Raw genomic sequence first — 17286 nt, 5'->3', positions numbered from 1 at the left:
CTGGAATCCCTGGTTTACCGCAACAAACTACTGCTATCCCAGACTCCTTCACTTCCCAGAGTTTTGGTCTACTTTCTTTTAGCACAAAGTTGGCTTTAGAAGGTGACCCACAGCACCTTGACCCTCATCCCCCCACTGTCTGGCTTCTCGTTTCTGCTCCTGCTGCTGTTGAATTCCCATAATCCCACACTTGCAAATGCTGCAATTTTTGATCACTCTCTGGCCACTGACTCAGCTGGCTCTGGAGGAGAAATTGAGGCGGTGATGGCCCTTCTCCCCCAAATCCAACTCACTTGCACATGCAGGCATTGCCTCCCTGGTGTCTTGGGCCTTTTCAAGAACAAAAGACAAATGAGGCCATTGTGCTTCTAGCCCCTGCCAAGCTGCCATCCCAACCTAGCGGTCCCTTTGGTCTCGCCAAGTCGACTATCAGACCCTCCAGCGCTCATTTTAGACCTTCTCTTCTCCAGCCCTTCATGGCTCGTTCTATTTCTTTCCTCTGGGCAGAAGACTTCATCTTCTCCTCTCTTAAGCAAACATCCTTTGAAGGCTCCATATTCTGCCTGACAGCTCACATTCAGCCCACTGTGTGCAGCTCGCTCACAGCCTCCCTTTGCTCCAGCTTCTAACAGAGGTGATCCTTCTCCTTCTCCTTAACAAGATGGAGCCTCTGTACTTCTTGACCCCATCCAGCTTCCCTCAGTAGGGAAGTTCCCTTTTTTCTCCCCCTCCACGTTGCCTCCTTTTCTCTCCCTGGCTCCTTTTTGGGGCCCACAACCATGTCGGTCTCCCACAATCAAAGAAAAAAAAAAAAGACAGATACAAAAGCAGCAGAAATTGCCGCGGTCCTCCCCTGGTCTTCAGCTCTCATGTTGTCGCTCATCCCCCTCTCCCAACATTCATGTAGTTTCCCCTCTTAGATCATCACTTCCATGAGGACAGGGGGCACAACCTCATTTTTACCTTTGTAGCCCAGAGATAGCCCAAAGCCTGGCATGTAACCGGTGCCCAATAAGTTCTCACTGAGTGCTTCTACTTGCTTGTCCCCTCCCCCACCTTTCTCTGAGTTCTAGTCCCACAATGCCCCAGCTCTCTGGTCGTCTCTGACTGACTGTCCCAGTATCTCAAACTCCAAATGTCTAAAATATGATTCGTTATATTTTGGCCCAAACTCTCCCCTCCTCTGACCATCACTTTTCTGCTGAAGAAAACCATATTGATGGTCACCTGGGCTTTTAGAGTCATTCTTTACTCTGCCTCCATTTCCTGTCAGTTCCCAAGCTTTGTCAACTCTTCATCCTTGACAGCTTCTATATAAATCCCTTTTCCCCTCCCCATCCACAATCCAAATTCAATGTCCTTCTTCCTCTTGCCAGGACTATTCTAATAACTGCCTCACTGAGCTTCCAGCTCTCTGATCCTTTCTCAACTGACAAATTAATATTCCAAGATGCAAGTCCCCCTTGCGTCCCCTTCAAGAAACTGGTATGACTCAAACCTCTGGGCCTGGCATAACAAGCTCTCCCCATTCTGCCTCTCCCTGTCATTCTCAACTGCTTCTGATTTCTCTTCACATACTCTATGTGAGAGTAAAATTGGCCCCTTATTTGCTGTCCCCCAGTTTTGCTCCTTCCCCAAGCCTGTCTCTCTTCCCAACGCCTGGAACACCTGACCTCATTTCCACCTCTAGGAAATCCTGGCTTCCTCCAAGCCTCTGCTGGTAGTGCTACTCAGTGATGCTCCCCGTTTTCTCCAGAAATCACTTCATATTTATTTTTCTCTCTAGTGAGAGATTCCCCAGGGAAGCTCCTTAAAGGCAGAGACAGTTTCATTGTTGTCTGTAGTACCAAGAGCGGGTTCAGCACCCTCGGCACTTATTACATCTCTGTTGAATCAAGCAACCCAAAGTAAGAGTTAAACCAGGAGTTATGTCCATCACATAATATTTGGAGAACCATGCCACTGCTGAATTTGGGTCCTGAATTTGGGGGGGGAAGAGAGAGAGAGAGACAGAGACAGAGAGAGACAGAGAGAGAAAGAGTGAGAGAGACAGAGAGAGAGAGAGAGAAACAGAAAGAGAGAAAGAGACAGAGAGAGAGAGACAGAGAGAGAGACAGAGAGAGAGAAAGAGAGAGAGAGAGAGAGAGAGAGAGAGAGAGAGAGAGAGAGAGACAGAGAGAGAGAGACAGAGAGAGAGAGAGAGAGAGAGGAAGGGAGGGAGGGAAAGAGAGAGGGAGGGAGGAAGGGAGGAAGAAATGAAATTATGTCCCAGTATTCCCTATGGGCACACTCTGAGAGACTGTCCCCCTTAGGGAAATGCAAGATTGAACACACACAAAAATAGAACTTTGGCTTGGTTTAATCCCTCTGTTTAGTCCAAGCCTAGGACAGGCAGCATCATTTTATAAATGAACTTTTCTCTCTCTCTCTCTCTCTCTCTCTCTCTCTCTCTCTCTCTCTCTCTCTCTCTCTCTCTTCTCTCTCTCTCTCTCTCTCTCTCTCATCTCTCTCTCTCTCTCTCTCTCTCTCATCTCTCTCTCTCTCTCTCTCTCTATATATATATATATATATATATATATATATATATTTCATTGTCCATTTGATCCCGAGGATACATTTCCCATAGAAACAAATCTACAAGAGTTCATCACCCAGGACTCTCCCCGCCTTTATTCATCTGCAATGCTGCAGAAATCCCATAGATTAGCTGTGTAAAATGTTATAATTACAATAATGAGACCTCCTATCGATTTTAGTGCTTGTGAGTCAACAAAGTCCTTTCTTTCTTCTCCCGAACACTGACAGATTGAGAGCAGAAGGAAGCCAGAGCCTATAGCTGGGGAAGGGGCTTTCGTGGTGAAGGAAGGAACTGGGAAGTTAAGAAAGAGACAGAGAGGGACCCAGTGGGTATTAAAAAGGGGTAGACAAGCCAGAGCAGACCAAGGCCCAGAGGTGAGCCTGGATGTGTGCATGGCTTCCAGGACCCATTTGAGGTTATCTGGATCTGGCTTTGGGGATGCAGAAGGCCCATCCAGTCCTTGCTGAGCTTGGCTATGCCTATTTGAGTCTCAAATATGGATCAGGTCCATCTGTGCCAGAGAAATGCAGGTGCTAGCAGGCCTGGTGAGCGGGGCAGACATAGCCTCCTGCCAAGCAATCATTGCCCATCAGTCAAATCCGGCAACTGGGTTCATCCCCTCTTGTGAGAGTCTGTTCAATCTAATTCAACTCAACAAATATTTGCTTCTCAGCCTTGGAGCCACAAAGGTAGAGTTTCAGGAAATGCTGATCGATTTGCTGTTATAATAGCATGGTAAAGGGATTAAACTCTATTTACCCTGCTCAATGATTGATTCCTGGACGAATTTTTAATCATGTTTTTTTTTTCAATGTTTCCTCCTTCTCTGAAGGAGAGAGAGACTCGGGGGTCACTAAGAGAACAGCAGCTAAATAACCTAACTTAAAAGTACAGTCTGAAAAAACCTTCAAGCCTCCATGTTGAAAATTCTCTTAGCCAAGGATGTTTCAGAACAGCATTTCACAAAGTGTTTGTAAAAAAGAAGAAAATAGTTTTCGTTGCCTTCTATCTTCCCTCTCCTCCCCCCCATTTCCTCACCATTATGTGTTGGCCCCTACTAGAACATAAGCTACTTAAGAGTCAGGGAATGACTGGCTCTCTTTGTATTGTTTCTCCAGCTCGATACCTGGCAGATGTTAAGCTCTTAATTAATGTCTCATCTATCTCTATCTCTATAGCTCTCAGGCTAATCCATCTATAGCAATGTGGAATGACAGAGGAAGGATGGGTTGAGCGGGCCTCAAGGTACAAGCTGATACAGCTGATGCAGAGGCTGAGGAAGAGCCAATGCATAAAACGGAACTTACTTGCCCTCAGTCTGGGGCAATAAACAACTGGTTCCATCCTGCTGGTCATGGGATAGATTGCTGTTCTGCTAGCCAAGATATAGGGAAGATTGTGGCCATCCCCGGGCTGGGGGGTAGGGGGTGATGACATGACATCTTTGTATTTCTCTTCTGGCTATATATGTGAAGTAAATATTCTTTTGTAAAAACTGATAAATGTTACTGGGTAAAATGAATCTGAGGAATCAGCTGAGGAGACTAACAGCAGCAAGAACAACCTAGGCTTATGGCTTGCACTAATAATAGAAAAAGTCTTGCCCAACTTCTTGGGGAAGATAATCCATCTAAGGAAGGAAGGAAGGAAGGAAGGAAGGAAGGAAGGAAGGAAGGAAGGAAGGAAGGAAGGAAGGAAGGAAGGAAGGAAGAAAGAAAGAAAAGAAGGAAGGAAGGAAGGAAGGAAGGAAGGAAGGAAGGAAGGAAGAAAGAAAGAAAGAAAGAAAGAAAGAAAGAAAGAAAGAAAGAAAGAAAGAAAGAAAGAAAGAAAGAAAGAAAGAAAGAAAGAAAGAAAGAAAGAAAGAAAGAAAGAAAGAAAGAAAGGAGGAAGGGAGGGAGGGAGGAAGGAAGGGAGGGAGGGAGAAAGGAAGAGAAAGGAAGGAAGGAAGGAAGGAAGGAAGGAAGGAAGGAAGGAAGGAAGGAAGGAAGGAAGGAAGGAAGAAGGAAGAGAAAGGAAGGAAGGAAGGAAGAAAGATAGATGATAGATAGACAAGCAGACAGACAGATGATAGATAGATAGATAGATAAATGGATGGATGATAGATAATCATTCTAATGGAAAAGACAGCATATGGGGGAGTGGTGACCAGAGAAAGATATTTTGGTTTGGAAAATTACAGGGAGAGTGAGTGGAGCCAGCGGGGAGGTGATGGCCACACCCCTTCCAAGAGCAAAGCCAGTCTTAATGGGATTGTTATGGTTCTAGACCTGGGGGTAGGTGAGGTTAAGAGTGTAAAATATCCTCCAGAAGGAAGCAGTGCTTGACAGAGGTGCCTTACAGAACCCAGGCTTTCAGCTATCTCCCAGTCTAGGGCCAGCAGGGCTCCAACAACGAGGCTCTTCCTCCAACCCAACAAGATGCTCTTACCCAGACTTGCTTCCAGCCCTCAAGTGGGCAGGAAGCCCGCAGCCCCCGCTTGGGAAAGCTCAGGGGGTTGGGAAGATTTTCCTGCCTGGACTTTTCTCACGCCACTGGGCCACCTCTAGGTCTGTCTGCTTGGCCTCTTGACAGCCTTTGCACTCTGCAGAGTTCAGAAAGGAGAGGGGAGGGCAGCGGGGACCCTTACCTGCCGGAGATCGTAGACGCTTAAGACAATGGAGATGAGGGTCAGAATGATGATGGCTACGGAATATTCGATATAGCCTTGAGACAGCCACAGAGTCAGAGTAAATGCTTGGAACACATAAAACGGGTTCAAAACCTGCCGGGGAGAGACAGCGTCAGGCAGAAAGTCCCTTCTTCACTGCTCGGGCACCAGGGGTTAAGAAGACAGCAGGGGAATCTTTTTAAATTAAAAAGTGTGAGCCTCGTAGTGCCTTGAGCCGCCCTTCAGCCTGCAAGGCCCAGGGCCCGGTCTGGAGCTGGATTTGGGTTTTATTCATTGAACTGAATAACAAGATGAGGATAAAGAAGGCCTCCTGGTGATCCCCAGCACACACTTTGGGCGCTCGCCAGGGCGGTCCAGCTCTGCCCACAGCGGTCTGACTCAGGAGTCGCAGGGCGAGTCACGGCCATAGCTCAGCCCTCTGCCCTCGGCTAAGAATCCCTCCACACCGGGCACGTATTCTGCTCTCTCTTGATTCGCTCTATTTGTTGTTGTTCAATTTGTGACTGACTCCCCATAAGTCCACTGCAAGTCAAATGTCTGAGGTTGGACTCGAGCTTCCAGCTCCAGGTGCTCTCTGTGCTTGGTGCCTCCTAACTGCCCCTGAAGTGATCTAAGCTCTTCCCAATCTGCCACTTCTGGGCTCAAGAAGCCCCGATGACGCCCAAGTGGTCAAAGAAACTGGACACAGTGGTAGGGAAGTGTTCTCAGTGTGGGTACCAGGGAACTCTTTGCATGGGGAGCTCCATGTTGGCAAGGACACATGAACTCGCACCCCGACTCAAGGCATCCTGCCCTTCCCTAACTGCCCTCTCCATCATCAGATCTGATGAAACTTCTTAGGTTCCATCTTGATTCTGTGAGATCTGCATCCTTCACTGAGGAGCGCTGCTCCCCAACAGGCATGAACATGTATTAACAGCAAATTCTCCACGAAGGAGAACTTAAAGCTCCGGGATCTCTCCCCTTCTTCTCATGTATTTTTATCCCTTCTGTCCATAAACTATCTCATTGCCTGCTTTCACCTGCTTGACTCACAAATGACAATACTGTCATTATTTTAATTTTTTATGGTAAATTCTGCAAGGATGCTGATCCTATCATGTGTTCAGGAATACTCGCTAGTATATTGGGGGGAAAACTTCAGAGGGAAGAGCAGCATGATACAATATATTATTATCATGCTTCACACTCTGTGCTAGAGCACCTTTTAATTTTTTTTTATTTTTTTTTGGGGGGGCAATACTACTGGGGTTAAGTGACTAGCTTGTGGGCCCATACAGTTAAGTGCTAGTGTCTAAGGCTAGATTGAGCTGTCCGATTGTTTATTTTATTTTTTGGTATAGAGGATCTTTTACAAATCTACATTTAGCTCACTTGCCTTCTAAGCCATAGCTAAAGAAAAAGGGTTAGATTTTTTTATAGCATGAGACTGCAAGAATCTCAGGGGTACAGCCAGAGGACCTGGATTCAAATCCTGGCTATTTCACTTACTATCTGTGTGACTTTGGGTACATTATTTAAGTAGGGGAGGGAGGAGGGCAATGTCCACATCTTTCAAATAAATTGGTCCCTTCTCTAGGCCTCTAATCTAATGGATTTCACAGGCCAGTGCCCAGAAAGCTAATGCAGATTGCCAAGGAACCCTCCTTGCAAGCTGGGCCTGGCCTTCATAATCCAAAAATGCAGCTTCAAGGAAAGGTTCCCAGTTCAGCCCCTTTGAAGTCACAGTCGTATTTATTACAGAAGACTGCTAGCTAACTGCTTGGCTGGAAGAGCTTGAAACAAGGTGGGAAACTGATTTAAAAAATAATTGGGATGGGATCAGGTTACCTGTTTAACGAGTAGCTTCCAAATAGGTTGGATTTCAACTTCAATGGCATTAGGTCCACAAATGTACCTCCTGTAAGACATTGATCATTCATCAATATAACAGGCCAGGAAAGGAGGCGTCTTCCCTCTTTTAACTCAGCTTTCAGTTCATAATAGCAACTTTTCGTTCATTCTTTTCTTCGACTCATTGTTTAGTTTCATTGTTTGTTTAAATAATCATGAAAAATTTCCCCCGCCCCCTTCCAAAGGCATCAATTTGCGCCTGCGTAATTCAGGATGAATTTTCTCTCAAAGTTATTTCATTTAAAATATATGTATTTCACTGAACATGTTTAATATATATTGGATTACTTGCTGTCTAGGGGAAGGAATGGAGGGAAAGGAGGAAGACAAATTTGGAACACAAAATTTTGCAAGGGTGAATGTTGAAAGCTATCTTTGCATGTATTTTGAAAATAAAAAGCTATTATTTTTAAAAAAATAAAATATATTTTACAAACATATACATATGCTTTTCTGCTTATATTGATTCTCCCATTTTAAGAGTATTTTACCATAATTTTCCACCCTGGTCATGAATTATCAATCCTGGGTCCCCAAAGGCCATGAATGCAGATCACAAGTTTGGGTAGATTATATCAAAGTGGAAAGACTTCAGATGTGGTTCTCAAAACATACCGAGGCTATTGTGACAAGACCTTGGATAAGAATATGTTTGAAAAGGTAAATCAATCATAGGTTGAAAAAATATGATGAATTCATGAGCCATGTCATCCCAGAAAGCAAAAAGGGAAAGAAAAAGAATGCTGCCCACTTCTGGGGGTGGGGGGAGTTTATGTTTCTGCAGTGACAGGATCAGAAAACGAGAAGAGAAGAAGAAGAATGAATCCCATTGTTTCCAGATGATCGATAAATATTCATTTAAATGTTGACACTTTAAATCAGAGATCTTTATGTAATGATCAGTGTATTGCTAAACTCTTACAGGAGCTGATCTCCACCAATATTAGACTCTAATCGGTGTATATAAAATACTTTCTTCAATAAGAGAGCTCAGAAGTCCTGAGCTTGTCAAGCATTAAATCATATTGTAAAAATGAAGTTGACGATATTTCAATAGATAGGAAATGATTGGTTCCAGAAAAAGGTTCATTTTCAAATCAGTTATCTGTATGCAGATAAATCATTGCAACAAAGAGTAAAGATCAGTCTCAAACACAAATTAGAAATTGTGACTAAGTGGGAAGAAGACATTGTGAAGAATTTCACTGATTTCAACATGACATCCAAACAATCTGGGAGTAGAGGAGAGAGAGAGAGAGAGAGAGAGAGAGAGAGAGAGAGAGAGAGAGAGAGAGAGAGAGAGAAACAGAGAGAGACAGAGACAGACAGAGAGACAGAGACAGACAGACAGACAGATAGACACAGACAAAAACAGACACAGAGACAGAAAAAGAGAGACAGAGACAGAGAGACAGGGGAGAGAGAGACAGAGTGAGAGAAACAGAGAGAGACAGAGACAGACAGAGAGACAGACAGAATGAGAGAGACAGACAGACAGACAGACAGACATGGACAGAGAAGAGAAATGGAAGAAAAGAGACAGAAACAAAGACAGAGAGAGAAGGAGGGAGGGAGACAGACACAGAGAGAGCTGTTTTTAAAAACGCTATCTTAAAAGAATGCCTTTAACTTTTATCTTGGAAAGCAACATCTTAAAGAGAATTCTTAAGTGATTTTGGTTGCTATTCAAAGAGAAAGGAATAGTGGGACTATGTTTCCAGAATGGATAAGAAATCAGCCTTTGGAATCATGGTTGAAAATTACTTTGACTGTGATCATGCTCACAGATGAGAGGTATTTTTAATTTTTTTCTAGTAAATTTATTTGTTTTTAATAATATTGTTTTATGGAAAAGAATGTAAATGTCTTGATGGATAGTGTTTTACTTATTTTATACCTTCCTGGAATTTAGCATTGTTCATGGTATATTATAATCACTTAATAAATATTTCTTTATTGATTGAAAAAAATAATATTGCTTTATGAATCATGTTGGAAGAGAAAAATCAGAGCCAAAGGGAAAAACCGTGGGAGAGATTTAAAAAAAAAAAAAAAAAAAAACAGAAAAAGGAGTGAATGTAGCACATGTTGATTTACACTCAGTCTCCTTAGTTCTTTTTCTGGATGCAGACAGAACTTTCTGTCCAAAGTCTATTGGGATTGTCATGGATCATCGAACCACTAAGAAGAGCCAAGTCTCTCATAGTTGATAATTGCACATTTTAGCTATTATTGTGTACAATGTATTCCTGGTTCTGCTTGTTTTGCTCAGTATCATGTCATGTAAATCCAGGTCATTCTAAGATCAGTTTTTTCATCATTTTTTTTTATAAAACAATAATATCCCATTACCTTTATGTACCACAGCTTGTTCAACTATTCCCCAATTGATAGGTATCTACTCATTTTTCAGTTCTTCGCCACCACAAAAAATGCTACAAACATTTTTGCACCTGTGGGTCTTTTTCCCTCCTTTATGATTTCCTTGGGATACAGATCAGTAATGACACTGCTGCCAAATTGCTCTCCAGAATGGCAGGATCAATTCACAACTCCACCATGTATCAGTGTCCCAGTTTTCCCACATTTATCTTTCTATCTATCCCTCATTTATTTTTCTTTTTCCACATTTATTTATATTTACACATATCCCACATTTATATTTACATTTCCCACATTTCCCTCCAACACTTATCATTATCTTTTCCTGTCATCTTAGTCAATCTGACAGGTGTGAGGTGGTACCTCAGAATTGTTTTAATTTGCATTTCTCTAATCAAAAGAGACTTGGAGCACTTTTCACATAACTATAGATGGCTTTCATTTCATCACCTGAAAATTATCTGTTTGTATCCTTTGCCCATTTTTGATAGGTATTTTTTAAAAATTATGTCTTTATTTTATTTTGTTATGACTCAACCCTAATCCAATCTCATCCTATTCAAAACATATATCATCATTCCCCTTACTTTCCCAAGCATCCGCTTCCTTCCAATTTCCCTATTTATGTTGAAGGCTCCTCCTTCCTTGCCCAAATTTGGGCTGACGTCATTAGGGTTGTCTTTTACTCTAACTTCTCCCTCAAAACCCCTCAAAACCCAATACCTTAGTCTCTGCGTCCTTGCCTGATAAATCTGTCTGGAGGAGGACACCCCCTCTGAATGTCTCACCTCCAGTTATCGCTGCACAGAGGGAGAACAAGGCAGAAAATGAAGGACTGGCCAAGACAGCCAAGGAGGAGCAGTCTGGTCCCACCTCTAGAGGAAGGAGGGAGGGTTCTTCAGCACGCCCTACCTGATCTCTGTTCTTCAGCACGCCCTACCTGATCTCTGTTCTTCAGCACGCCCTACCTGATCTCTGTTCTTCAGCACGCCCTACCTGATCTCTTGTTCTTCCTTCCTCAGTCCAGATCCAAATGTGTGATGGATGTCGGAGCAGGTGTTACTATCCTCCAGAAGTCTGTGGAGTCCACAAGAACACAGTTCAGCTGCTCTAACCAGCCCCCCGGCCACACTCCCTCCTCCCAGGTCTTCTCTAAGTTACAGGCAGACTTACCCAACTTTTTGGAATTGTTCTTCCACATTGTCCCAGATATACCTGATTTTCTGCACCTGGATACACCGCACCTGTAAAAGCCAAGGGGAGAAGGACACAGCAGCCACCCTCCAGTGGAAAGGGGATGTGGGTTCCAGTAGCTCTAGTCCCGGTGATCTATGACCTATACGAAGTCTTTTTCCCCTTAGGCTGCAGTTTCCCCATCTGCTGACCGAGAGGGGGAAGCAGGATGAATGCAGGGTCCTTTCCGTCTCTTTCCTCTCACCCTGTGTACCCTCTATTCTGATTTATTGTCTACTGATGGTTCACAACCTTGCATTGTTCCCATAGCAGAGATGATGAAACCGAGTCTCCCAGAGATTATGTCCAGCTAGGAAGAGTCACACCAGGCTTCAGGATCTTTCTTCTGACACCGAACGGCGCACTAACCACTCCTCCATCCTGCCTGTGCGCCCGTGGGGATAGCCGCCCCCCTTCCCCGACACAACAAAGAGTCTCCTTCTCAAGGTCACTTACTTTCAGCTCTGGTTTTAGCACGGCTCTGTTGATGACCGAATGGCGATCCGCTACAATCGTCTCTCCCGACTTGGGGTTTATGGGGTTCTTCAGAACGGACAAGTACAGGCAGATCACTTTCTTCCTTGTGTATTTCTGAAATTCATCCTAGAGAAAGACCTCCTGACTCAGCCGGTCCCCCGGTGTTCCTCGGGGATACGGGGGGTGGGGAGTGCGGGCGGCCGCACCCCCCATCCAGGCCGCACGCCCCATCCGGACCACACGCCCCATCCGGACCGCACACCTCCCACGCGGAGGGCCCTGAGTGCAGATCTCAGCCCGACTGCTGGTCCATACCCAGGAAGCCAATGCTAGGGCTTAATAGTCTCTTTAAATATACTCAAAAGGCAGAGTTTAAACACTGGCTTCTATTAAAACACTAGTTTACACTAGGATCGGCTTACGATCTCGTGTTCTGATTCAATCTCATTCAGTGTGACACAAATTGCCGTTCACTGAAGAGATTGTGTGAGACTTTTACATAAAAGATAAAAAGCTAATTGTCTCCGACCCCCTTCTACTTATTATAACCTCAAATGAGCTCCAGGGTAATGGAAAAATATTCTCTCCATTTCACAGATGAAAAAGCTGAGGTTCAGAAAAGTCTAAAGGACTCTCTGGAGGTTGCCATGGAATTGGTTTGATGACAACCTAAAGAAAAGGCCACGTCTTGGACTCCAAAGATCGCCATATTGAACCCCTCCCCCCACAACATTGCTTGGCCATGGTATACTAGATGCATAAATCCCTTATAGCTTCATCAAAGCCTCAGTTTTCTCATCTGTAAAATGGAGGTGGCCATGGTTAAAAAAAACTTCACCAGTGTGAGAACTCTGAGCAAGCCAGAATCCTGGCGAGCTGGGCCCAGAGTGGATAAATGTGCCTTCCATGGCACACACAGAGAGGAAGATCAAAGGAGTTTTTCCCAAAGAAGGAAGCTCCTTGGAGCCAAGAATTGTTTCATTTCTATCTGTTTCCTAGCACAGTGCCTGGCATACAGAAGGTGCTTACTCAATGCTTTAGCCATGGTGCTCCTTCAAGCACAATTGGAGGGTGGCAGAGGGAGGGGAGGCAGTGGGCCGTGCCACGGGACTTGCAGCTCTTGTTGATAAGTAGCAGAGCTGGAGCTCACATATGGGACTGGCTCCACAGCCAGTACTTTTCCCACAGTCCCCTTCTGGTCTGGAAAGTCAAGAGGGGAAGGGAGAGGACACAGTAGCAGCTACTTTCTCTTCCCTTCACTAAAAACCAAGTGTCTTTGGTGGTCTGGGGAGGATTTCCCCGAGGAAGAAGCTGGGGGACAAGGGGGAGCGGGGGAGCTCACGCTGGAAGGAATCACAGATTCCTCCTCTTCTTTTTTCTCTTCTGGTAAACTGAGAGACCTTAGAAGTGCAGAAGGCCAGTGTCCCCTCATACCTGAGAAATTACCTTAGACTAATTCTAGGCTGCCATTCCCCAGGGAGCCCCCAAAGCCCCAGAAGGGGCCTAGTTTCAGCATCCATTGTCAACAAGAGAGAAACCCACCGTCGTCCGAAGCAGCACCACATCGGCTTCTTGCAAGGGACAGGGCACACAGTGTGCCCACACGTTCCACTGCGGGCGCCAGTAGAAAAGGAGGCTCAGGAGACCCAGGGACAGGATGGAGCCCAGCAGGCAAAGGGCTCTCCGCAGGGCCTGGGTCTTGTAGCCAAACACCTCCTGGGGGCAAACGAAAAGCCCTGGTTAGCCTTCCTCCAGACAGCTCTGGTGGAGGAGCTGGGGCAGGGTCCCGGCCAGGGCTGGTTTCGGCTTCCCCAGCCCAGACCGCGCACTCCTTCTCTCACTTGGCATAAGGACCAGAACGAGATGGGGCTGGAGGCAGCCGGAGAGCCAGGCCGGAGCAGGAAGGAGGGAGGGATGGGGAGCAGGGGAGACTAGCGGGCAAACTCTTACTGCATGCTCACTCCACGTGACCCGGACTGGGGGCAAATGGTGTTTTCTCAAATTCCAAGAAAGTGGGAGAAGGAACAAATTATATAATAGCAGCTTCCCTCCAATTCCGCAGTGTGGATGGCCTGGCCAAGTTGGACTACATCATCCCACGGATCACTTAGCGCACAATAGGCACTTGCTTATTGAGAGGGATGGATGGATCCAAAAAGTTCCCGAGTTCCTCCTTGCCACAAGAAACAGGCACAAAATCCCCCATTTGGCTTTGAAAGTCCTTCAGAGTCTTCCTCTGGCGGAGCATCTTCAGTGGCTACTCCTGGTCCCCTGCCCACCCTCTTCCACAGACGGGCCAGGGTCTCTCCATCCTGATAAAACTCTTGTTTCTTCCCTCCCTCTCTTCTGCCCTTTGCAACTAAACTCCTCAGTTTACAACCACACACTCTCCCCCCACTCTCTTCTTAAACCTTGCAACTTGACTTCCAACCTCATCCCTCCACTGAAATTGCCTTCTCCACAGTTTCCAGGGATCTTGTAGCTATTAAACTAATGACCTTTAATTAATTCTCGTTCTCCTTGCTCACTCTATAATCTTTGTCACTATAGATCACTCCCTTCTTCCTGACGCTCTCTTCCCTCTAGGTTTTTGGGATATTCTCCCTCCTGGTTCTCCTCCTCCGTCTCTGCCTAAATACACTCCAGTGACTTCCTACAGTCTCCAGGTCAATTATAAAATTTTTCATTTTGCTTTTAAAGCCCTTCATAACCCAGCCCCTTCCTACCTTTCCAGTCTTTTTATACTTTATTTTGATCCAGCGACACCGGCCTTCTAAGACACTCTGTCTCAACTCCAGAAATTTTCTCTGGCTGTCCTTCATACCTGGAACACTTCCTCTCCTCTTTTCTGACTAATAACATCCATGGCTTCCTTTAAGTGCCAGCTCAAGTTTCACCACCTACCGGAAGCCTTTCCCAATCCCTCTTACTTCTAATGCATTCCCTTTGTGAATTTCCTCTTTATATATACTGTGATTTTTACTTCTCTCTCCCATCCTCGAGGGTAAAGACTGTCTCTTGCCTCTTTTTCTAACTCAGAATTTAGCCTGGAGCATAATAGTGCTGCTACTTAAAATATATATGACTTAAAATCGATGATCATCTTTGATTTTTTATATTTAAGTTTTTTGGTCACTTTGATAACATGTAAATCTCTCCTCTCGAAATTAATCCATTGTGAGTACTCTAAGTAATTTGATTTGTAGCCTAACTTATGTAACTCAACAGCTACAGCTTTATGAAGAATCTGAATCATCCTTTCCATTAAAGCATTTCAATACATCCTTAGTAATGATTGCTTTTTAAAGCCAAATCCTCTGAAGTTGTTATTCTTTGTTTTTAGTCATTCAGTCCTGTCTTTCTATTCTTGATTCTGTATGGGGTTTAACTTTGGCAAAGTTACCAGAGTAGTTTGCCATTTCTTTCTCCACTGAATTAAGACAAACAAAGGTTAAATGACTTACTATGTCACACAGCCTTTAAGTGTCTGAGGTCTGACTTCAGCTCAGCATTCTATTCACCGAGCGGCCTGACATCCTCTGATCATCTCAGAGCAAAGCTTTCTTATCCTTTTTTGTAACACGGACCTCCTTGGTTCTTTAGTGAGTCTACGAACACCTTCTCAGAATGTTTTTAAATGCATAAAATAAAACACCTACAATTCAAAAGGCTATCAAAATTTTTAAAAAGTTCAAACAGGCCAGGCTAAGAATGTCTTGTTTAAAAATTGGTAAAAGGATTATCGCTAGCAAACCATAAGGCATTAGGAAGTACTTACATCAACTATCATACTGATCATGAATGGGCCCCAGTAGAGAATGTGAGGTCCTACCCATCATAGACAATTATTTCACCAACTTTCCCATAGTTATGGGACTCTGACAATACAAAACAATCTACAGAGCCCATTAAAAAGATATTTCCAAACTTTATTGGTCATTACTTAATTATTATGGGTCATGGCCATTTAAAAAAAATCATTTGTATAGAAGGTTATTTTACCTAACACATTCATCTAAGGAATATATGGTGTATGAAAACAAGAACTTTTTCTTTTTCTTTTTCAAAATTATCAAAGAAAACTGTCCTGATGTTCTAGATCCAGAGGGTAAAGGAGAAATTGAAAGAATCCATGGATCACCTCCTGAAAGAGATCCCAAAATGAAACCTCCTAGGAATATTATAGTCAAATTCCAGAAATCCATGTCAAGAAGAAAATATTGTAAACATCCAGAAAGAAAGAATTCAAGTATATTGGATCCACAGTTAGAGCCAGGATCACATAATATTTAGCAGCTTCTACATTAAAGGACCAGAGGGCTTGGAATATGATATTCTGGAAAGCGATGGAACTAGAAATACAATCAAGAATCAGTCATCCAGCAAAATCCCTCTATGGGAGGATAATACTTGTAACTCAGAATTTTCTCATTATTATGACATTTAGCAGGAAATTATAGAGAGAGAGGGCACAGCTATGAATTAGACATGAAGGAACAATATCTTTTAAAAAATGATGAAATTAAGGGATGAGAGAAAATGTACTCTCATCAGAATTGGCCCAAAGAGGAAATAATATATACCCTTACTATGGATATGGAAATCTATCTTACTCTGCAAGAAAATAGGAGGGCATATTGGGGGAGGGAGTAGTCAATAGCAAAACACTTTTTTTGTGGAGGGACAGGTGAAAGGAGAGAGAGAATAAATGGGGGAAATATAATTAACAATAGTAATTGTAAAAAAAAAATGAAGCAAGTTTCTGTGATAAGATCTTTCTCAAAGACAGAGGGAACCGAGTCAAATTAAAAAAAAAAAAAAACAACCAACTAATAAATGATCAAAAGATATGATCTATACTCAAAGGCTATAAATTCATGTATATTCTTTAACTTAACAATACCACTTCTAGGCATGAATACTAAAGGAGATTTAAAAAAAGAAAAGAAAAATTTTTATATGTACAAAAATATTTACAGCAACTCTCAGGGCAAAAAAGTTTGAAAATTGAAGAGATACCTATCAATTGGGGAATGGCTCAATAAAGTGTGGTATGTGTTTGTAGGTATGGGTTTGTTCTATTGGGGAAAAAATGAGCAGGATGCTCTCAAAAAAAATTGCAAAGTCCTCCATGAATTCAAGCAAAGTGAAATGTGCTGTTTACAAAATAATGGCAATGTTCTGGGATGATCAATTGAAAACAACTGCTTTCTCCACAATACAATGATCCATGACTACTCTGAAGGACTTCTGATGAAAAAATCAGTCACTGATTATGTCTGAATACAGATTGAAGCATTCTCTCTCTTCCCCCCTCCCCACTAAATTTTCTTTTTCTTTGTTATTTTTGTTTGTTTTTCCTCTGGTTATGTGTGTGCATTTTTTTTTTGAAACACACATTTCTTTATGAACCATGTTGAGAGAGAAAAATCAGAAAAAAAGGAAAAAACAGGAGAGAAAAACAAAAGAAAAAGGAGGAGAAAGTAAACATAGCATGTGTTGATTTACATTCATTGTCCATAGTTCTCTCTGAATGCAGATGGAGTTTTCTATCTTGAGTTTATTAAGATTGCCTTGGATCATTGAACCACTGAGAAGAGCCAAGTCTTTCATCATTCATCATTACATATTCTGGCTGTTACTATGTAGAGTGTATACTACTTGTTTCGCTCAGCATCGCTTCACATAAATTTTTCCAGGTCTTTCTAAAATCACCTTGTTCATCATTTTTTTAATAGAACAATAATATTCCATTAATTTCATGTACCACAACTTATTCATCCATTCCTCAATCAATGGACATCTCCTCATTTTTCAATTCTTGCCACCACAAAAAGAATGGCTACAAACATTTTTGCACATGAGAGTCCTTTTCCCTCCTTTATGATTTCCTTGGGATACAGACCCAGTTAATTTTATTTTTCTTAAAGGTTTTTTTTTTTTATTATGGTGAAAGGTCTGTGTTTTCTTTCACAACATGATTTTTATGGAAATGTTTTGCATAAATTCACATGTGGTTTTTTAATTCGGGACAGGGATAAGGATAAAGGAAAGA

At 43.1% G+C, this 17286-nt stretch overlaps 1 protein-coding gene across 2 annotated transcripts in view; it reads right to left on the bottom strand.

Moving 5' to 3' along the window:
* The window catches only part of ATP13A5 (ATPase 13A5), a 96631-nt gene that overhangs the window by 62683 nt on the left and 16662 nt on the right, over positions 1-17286 (bottom strand). For both annotated transcript variants that reach the window (XM_051991623.1, XM_051991624.1), the window contains exons 2-7: positions 12774-12947; positions 11211-11357; positions 10695-10765; positions 10518-10598; positions 7077-7146; positions 5205-5339 (exon numbers count right to left, since the gene is read on the bottom strand). In XM_051991623.1, coding sequence (XP_051847583.1) covers positions 5205-5339; positions 7077-7146; positions 10518-10598; positions 10695-10765; positions 11211-11357; positions 12774-12947 — 678 coding nt within the window. The remainder of the gene's footprint in view (positions 1-5204; positions 5340-7076; positions 7147-10517; positions 10599-10694; positions 10766-11210; positions 11358-12773; positions 12948-17286) is intronic.

This window comes from Antechinus flavipes, chromosome 3 (genome assembly GCF_016432865.1).
Source record: "Antechinus flavipes isolate AdamAnt ecotype Samford, QLD, Australia chromosome 3, AdamAnt_v2, whole genome shotgun sequence".
NCBI classification, from domain to species: Eukaryota; Metazoa; Chordata; class Mammalia; order Dasyuromorphia; family Dasyuridae; genus Antechinus; species Antechinus flavipes.
This window is presented reverse-complemented; position numbering and strand designations above follow the sequence as displayed.